The sequence below is a fragment of the Chrysochloris asiatica genome, unplaced genomic scaffold, assembly GCF_000296735.1.
Source record: "Chrysochloris asiatica unplaced genomic scaffold, ChrAsi1.0 scaffold00009, whole genome shotgun sequence".
NCBI classification, from domain to species: domain Eukaryota; kingdom Metazoa; phylum Chordata; class Mammalia; order Afrosoricida; family Chrysochloridae; genus Chrysochloris; species Chrysochloris asiatica.
In genome coordinates, this window is record NW_006408527.1 from 5,553,070 (window position 1) to 5,560,507 (window position 7,438).

The 7,438-nt window shown below is 34.1% G+C and overlaps 1 protein-coding gene across 2 annotated transcripts in view; it reads right to left on the reverse strand.

The window, feature by feature from the left end:
- RPS6KC1 (ribosomal protein S6 kinase, 52kDa, polypeptide 1) overlaps positions 1 to 7,438 on the reverse strand; it is a 299,319-nt gene that overhangs the window by 255,330 nt on the left and 36,551 nt on the right. For both annotated transcript variants that reach the window (XM_006834011.1, XM_006834010.1), the window contains one exon: positions 1,727 to 1,847. In XM_006834011.1, the coding sequence (XP_006834074.1) occupies positions 1,727 to 1,847 (121 nt within the window). The remainder of the gene's footprint in view (positions 1 to 1,726; positions 1,848 to 7,438) is intronic.

Genomic DNA, 7,438 nt, shown 5'->3' on the forward strand with positions numbered 1-7,438 from the left:
AAAAAAAAAAAAAAAAACCCTATGGAGCACAGTTCTACACTGAGAACATGGGGTCGCTATGGGTTGGAATGTAATACCATAAAAAATTTGTTAAAAATCAGAAAAACACAACATGAACAAACAGACAAAAAAAATGCAAATTTTTAAACAATTCAAACCTGTAATTAAAATACAGAGACTTATAATGGTGTAGCAGTCTTGGTGTGGCACTGTGAGATAAAGGACTGAATCACAATCAGTTTGAGCCTTAAGGTCAGTGACACATACTCACCAGCTGCAACTTGGGAACCCTATACAGGGTTGCTATACGTCAGAACCAACTCAACAGCACTTAACAACAGCAATTCTAAAATTTCAGAAATGGACAATACATTAAGTAGATTTGAAGTAATGTAACCCCGAATTAGTGAGCATGAAGATAAATCTCTAAATAGTAGTATGCTAGAATATAAATCAGAGAAAAAACAATGAAAAAATCCAGAGAAAGTCTAAGAATTATGTGGCACTTACGTGTGCGCAGAATTCCAGAAAAGGAAGAGACAATTTAAAAGTACAGAGAAAACTTTCCAAGAGTTGTTGGAAGAAAACTTTCCTAATATCATGAAAGACAAGAAGATACACATAGAAGTAGCTGAATGAACCCCAAACTGGATATATCTCAAAAGAAAATCACTAATAAGGAAAAAAAAAAAAAAGAAAGAAAGAAAATCACGAAGACATATCATAATCAAACTTTCCAAAATCAAAAACAAGAAAAGAATCCTGAAAGCAGCTCAGCAAAAATAAAGAGTTATCTAACAAAGGAGAACCAGTAAGACTAAGCTCTGATTTCTCAGCAGAAACCAAGCAGATGAGAAGGCAATGGAGTGACATATACAAAACTCTGGTATAGTGCTGTAGGTTAATGCACTGGACAGGGAAGTCAGTTTGAACTGTAAGGTCAATGGTTCAAGCTCACCTGCTGCTCCTCAGAAATCCTAGACCACAAGCACTAGACCATAAGGTTAGTTTGAACCACAAGGTCAATAGTTCAAACTCACTAGCCGCTCCTCAGTAACCCTATACAGGGTCGCTGTGAGTCAGAACTGACTTATGGCACTTAACAACAAAAACATATACATATATGTATATGTATGCAGTTGAAGATGTGATTTAATTAAGGATTCTGAGATAGGGAAGACTAACAAAGGAGAACCTTTGATGGGGGGAGGGTGGCGGGGGGCATTAAATGCCACCATAAGTGTCCACATAAGAAAGAGGCAAAGGGAGGTTTCACGCAGAGGAGAGAGTGTTATGAAGGTGGAACAAATAGAGATTACAAGGCCTTGGAGTGATGTTACCACATGCCAAGAAATGCAAGCAGACACCAGAAGCTAGGAAAGAAGGATGGATTCTCTCCTACAACTTCTAGATGGACTTTGGCTCTGCCAATACCTTTGTTTCAGCGCAGTAGTACTTATTTCAGCTTAGAGTCTTCAAAAACTGTGAGAAAATAAAATTTCTTGGGGTTGTTGCTGTTTCATGATAGGGAGAAGTAAACGTATTTTGAGTTAATGAAATTATATCAAGAACATAAAAAAACAACTTCAAGTGCTCGCTGAATTATGTTAATTACCTTAATAAAGAGGAGTTTCTGACTTCCGGGTACAGTATTTCCAGGTTTAGCAGGTATCCATTATTAACTAATAGTCATTTTTTTAGTAACAATGTGAAAATAACCACTTACCAAATACTTTTGCTTTAGCAAATGGAGGAAACAATTCTGAATGTCGGAATAAATTTTTGTGGATATGCCATAGTTCTTTGTGTAGTTTCTTAAAATCACTGTATCTCTTCCATACGATTATCTAAGAAAAGGAAAAAAGTATATGTGTGCCTATAGTGAAACTGTTTAGGTTCAGATATCTGATAGCAAATAACCTTTTCATTAAACATTCAAGACAGTCATGCAAGCAGAAACAAATATGTGTTCTAACCAACACATATTTAGCTAAACTAAAATTAAGTGATAATATTTGCTTTTAAAATATAAAGCAGTCATTCATCTTCAAACTGTTGTGTCTTCATTTTAATTTTTCATTTTAAACAAATACTGTTTTCTTCATAATGAAAACTATTCAACCTAGCAGAAAGAGGGTGTATAGTACATAAAACATCACTTAACTTCTTCAAAAACCAATAACAATTGGCAAATGTTTTGTTGTACATATATGTGAAAACATATATTCTACCTCAAAAATAGCAAGTTTATAAACAGAAAAGAATGACTATATAATTTTTAAACACAAAGTACATAGCATTTGTATAAAAGTATAAATAAGAACTAACAACAACAAAAAGAACTGAATATGGTAATGAACCTACTGCCTAACATATATATTTATGATCAGGATTTCTCCATCTTATTTTTTCTGACTGCCAACATAACATTTCTATACCTGTTTTAAAATAATCACTTTGTATTTTGCATAGAAGCTACTGATTTCTTAAAAATTATATACAAATGTTTAAAAAATTTGACATGAACTTTTAGATTTTGTTTTACACTGATTCCATAACACCAATATAGAGTAGCACTAAATTTCTGGGGACAAGGTGTACCTTGATCAGAATATCATTAGAACTATTTATATTTTCAAAAAAAAAACAAAATAATCTCATCTAGATTATATAACACTTAAAATAGTTTCATTAACTTGAATTCATTAACTTTATTGAGCTAAAATTTGGAGAAAAAAACCTTTGTGTAAAGAAGGATTTAAAATATGAAGTTTTGGTAACACTGATTCAGCCCGTCAGTGTCCACACATTAGGGCTAAAACTGAGTTTCAATTTCTGCTACCTGGAATCCTAGGCAGGTCCTTTGCTTCTGAAAAGTCTAATTGCCTGTGTTCTAACAAGCTCCAAGTTTTTTCACATACAACAAAGTCTAACACTAATGACTAAATTATCAGTCCATACATATAATCAGATGTGATTAAAAAGATTTGCCTCAAAATGCCCTCTCCAAATAGATGAAATTCCTCACTAAACTTTAATATCAAAAATTCACCATTATTAACTTTCTTGTGTATAATGGTTCTAATTCCAGGATGCTGGGTAAGCCACAATACGAATTAATTTTTTTAAAACCTTCCTCCTGATGTTAATCTTTATTCAACAACAAAAACAGGTGTCAAAACAAGTGTTTTCATAGCTCTACTTTGTGCTAGGTACTAAGCTACACAAAGGATGAGGAGAAGAAAAATGCAGTCCCTTCCTTAAAAGAATTCACAGTCTAATTAGGAAGATGTCAGCACAATACATACATTGTCAAACTCTGACAAATGCTAACAAAGATCTTACAGCCTGGGGCATCTAAGAAGTCTTCATAGAAAGTAATATCTTAGATGATAGTCCTAAAAGGAAATAGTCATTAAACAGACAAAAATAAAACACAGAGGATAGAGGGGGGGGATGAAGTTTTTAAAAGGAAAAGAGGTGCCAAATAAAATTTTGGCTTTTGTAACAAAACTATCTTCTTTGAGAAACGACTTAGTACATTTCTGACATAATGGTGATGCCATTCCCTGAGGTGAAGAATAAAGAAGCAGAAATAGGAAGAAAGAAGTTCAATTTCAGACATATTTGACGTAGGTGTCTATGAAGTAACTGCTTGGAGATGTCTAGTAGGGTAGATAGGCTTAGAGTTCACAACAGAGAATTGAACAACATATATTAACTTAGGAATCATTAGCAGATAAATGGTAGTCAGTCAGAACAGGCTTCTCAGCATTTATAAGGACATAAGAAAGAGACTAACAATGGATTGATGGGGAACCCTAACACTGAAGAACCAGCCAGAAGAAATAAGACACCAGGTGCAAAGTGTTAAAGAAGTCTGTATATGCTGTTGGACAGGCCACTAGGATGGAAGAAGGATTTTTATTTTTAAATGGAAATGAACAAGATAAATGCAGATAGCAAACATCAATACAACCAATCATTCTAGTACAAACTAAAGAGAGAAAAATTAACTGATGGAGCCAAAGCAACAATTAAAAAGTAAAGCTCTCAGGAAAGTGAAATAACAGGTCATTTCACATTTTCATATTTCTTACTTATCTGTAGTTTCTAATTTTGATACATGAACATATTTGTTATAAGAAAAATAATGTTACTTTTATATTTTAAATATATATCCAATTATGGCAGAATTACAGTGCCAAGGGATTAAGGGAGAAGAGGTTGTCAGGCTTTTGAAAGAAGTATCTTCTATAAGGTAAATACTTGATGCCATTATGAACTAGACATTAGAGCTATTCAAAAAATTGTGGCTCATGAAAATAAATCTGCAAATACAACCTATGTTCTAGTTAGGGTTGTATTCTAATAAAGGAAGACTAACTTTAGGGTCAAAAGTTAACAATTTAAACATAATAATGATTAAAACATCATGGTATATAAACCATCAAAAATTAGGGCCACCAATGTGAGAATCTGTGTTTTTTTTACTCTAATTTTATTCACTTATTGGTTATTCTCAATACCAAGGCCACAGAATCTGAATACCTTTGAGCAAACATAAACCCTCAAGACATGCACAAACCACCACCTCCTTTTCTCCTTACTCAATTTAAAAAACTTTAAAGTTTGCAAAATTTTCCAAATGGAAAATTTTGACAAAAGCATATTTCCACTATAAGTGCTAATGTTTGTCTATATTCAAACTACACATGCATAAGACTAAAAATCTAGTAAAAGTTTAATCAAAATACTCATGAAAACATTCTAAAGTTCATTAACAATCACTTGCATTCTAAAAAATCAAAACAATTAATTTTGTCCTTTTTATTCTCATATAAGAGTCCTAGTGTGGTGCTGTGGGTTAATGCGCTGGACTACAAAGTCAGTTTGGACTACAAGGTCGGTGGTTCAAACTCACCAACCACTTCTCAGAAACCCTATACACGGTTGCTATGGGTCTGAACTGACTTGACAGCAAATAACAACAGCTACTCTCATATAGTATTTAATACTTTCTACATTATCTTTTCTTGCCATCAACACTGTTGTTGTTATTAAGCGCCATGGTGTCAGTTCCAACTCATAGCAATGCTGTATATGGTTTCTGAGGAGCAGCTGGTGAGTTTGACCCGTCAACCTTGTGGTTCAAACTGACCTTGCTATCCAGTGCTTATCCTACCACACCAGGACTCCACAATCAACACTGTTGTTGTTAAGTGCTACAAGTTGGTTTGCAATCAACATTACTACCATGCTATTTGCTTATAGATTTTTTTGCCCCTGTTTTTCAAGAGCCTTTTTTCCAAAAATCCTAATAAATTACTATTTCCTAAAACTATCTTCTTTGAGAAACAACTTAGTACATTTCTGACATAATATATAGAAGAAAGCTTTGTTTCACTTCTTTTTCTTTCCCAAATAATGCCAGTAAAATCTGGAACCTATACAGAAACTAAGCTGCAGTTTATTTTTATTTATTGTTAGTTTGTTTTTAACAAGAAGGCAATACTTCCCACCTCTTTCTTCAGGCTTCTACAGACTGTCAACATTGTAAAGAATCTACTGAATGAGGGGCCTCGATCACCTGCTACTGCCCCTTTTTGATTAGCATTTCTTCAATAAAGGAAAATTTAGAAAGAAACATTTCAAAGTAGCTTTTGTTGTTGTTTCTTCTCTAAGAAAGCTATCCTACATCAATTAAAATTATTTACTCCATATAAGAATTCTAGTATTATTAGGAAGAAAATAAAACAGTGATTTCTGTTAGCCAAGAAATATAAAACAGAAAAACAACAAAACTTCTCCAATTTTGTAAGAATAGCATATTACTGGAGTCTTAGTGTTGAAACTAAAGCAGCAACTATATACATTGTACAGAAAAGAAAACAAAATGAATTGGAAACAAATTCCAGGTAACTAATTCCTTTCCTCAATGAGAATCCAATGTTTCAACAAAATTAATGGGAAAAACTACGTGTTGCTCTAGCTGTGAGGTTATTTTATAAGTTAAGAAGCACGGTAGGATCAGCACTAGACTGCAAACCACAAGGTCAGCAATTCAAACCTACCAGCTGCTCCTTGGAAACCCTATATAGGGTCTCTATAAGGCAGAACCAACTTGATGGCACTTAATAACAACATAGAAAATTTTCTAAAAAATGTATACCACTTCTAACAAAGGACCATGCAATCATCTAACTAAAGGACACTTACAAGAGTTTTCTGATGAATGGTTCACCAACAGTTGTTAATATAAAAGACTTTTCCCCAAAAAAGGATTAAGGAAATGGTACAGAGTATGTTCGTGAATAAGTTGGTTCAGGATTCTCCCTGGAAAAGGGGAACATCAAGCTACAAACTACAGCACAGCAAAGCAAACAATGTATTCAACGGAAAATGCGGCCCATTTTCAATTTTAACAGAGTTGTAAAAACAGAATAGCCTGGTATTGATTATAATTCAATACAACTTATAGAATTCTAGTACAAAGTACAGTTCACACTAATCAACTGACACTTAGTAGAGAGTAACAAATTAATCAGTGGTACAAATTATTTTCACTTGAAATAAAAAAAAATATGTACATATAAAAATTATTTTCTAAAGTAACAGTATTACAATTATAATATTCTCTTCCTGTCTGTTGAAGGTGCTCTGGGAGCGTAATAGTTACAAGTTAGGCTGCTAATCTCAAAGTAAGCAGTTCAAAACTACCAGTGGCTCCATGGAAGAAATATGAAGCTTTCTGCTCCTGTACAGATTTACCACCTCAGAAACCTATAACAGGATTGCTATGAGTCGGAACTGACTCCACAGCACATAACCACCACCACCACCACTTGTCTGCTGGTTGGGGAAATGGAGATGCTTTAAATACCATCTAAGGAAAACAGTATGAAATATTTTAATAAAACTGTGTCTTTTGTTGGGTTATTTTTAATCAGAAGACAAAAATATCAGATCAGACACAGCAAAAAATAGAAATCAAACTGAGCTATTAATGTATTAACATGTCAATACTCTCTAAACGTGAGGTCACCAAATCAAATCTACTAGCACTGATCGATCAACTTAAAGAGAGTGTATCAAGCCAGAAAATTTCAGTGTGGAATACTGGGGCCCGTGGCAAAATGGAATGTACAAGGAGGCTTCAAAAAGTTCATGAAAAAAATAGAATGAAAAGATGATGGAATCTGATACAATTTGATAAAACTTGACCTACACCTATGGATTCAGTAGCTCAAAAGAGGAAACAAATCCTTACAGCAAGGATCATTCCCACCCCTTCTACACACTGAGTAGACAGGGATGGGCAACCTGGACATTGGCTACCCAAAATGGGGTGGGGGGGCTACAAAGGCAAGAAGTGACTGGCTTACAAGCTTTCAAGAGGGAACTTAGATCCAGAGGCTGGGGGGGGGGGGGGTCGAAT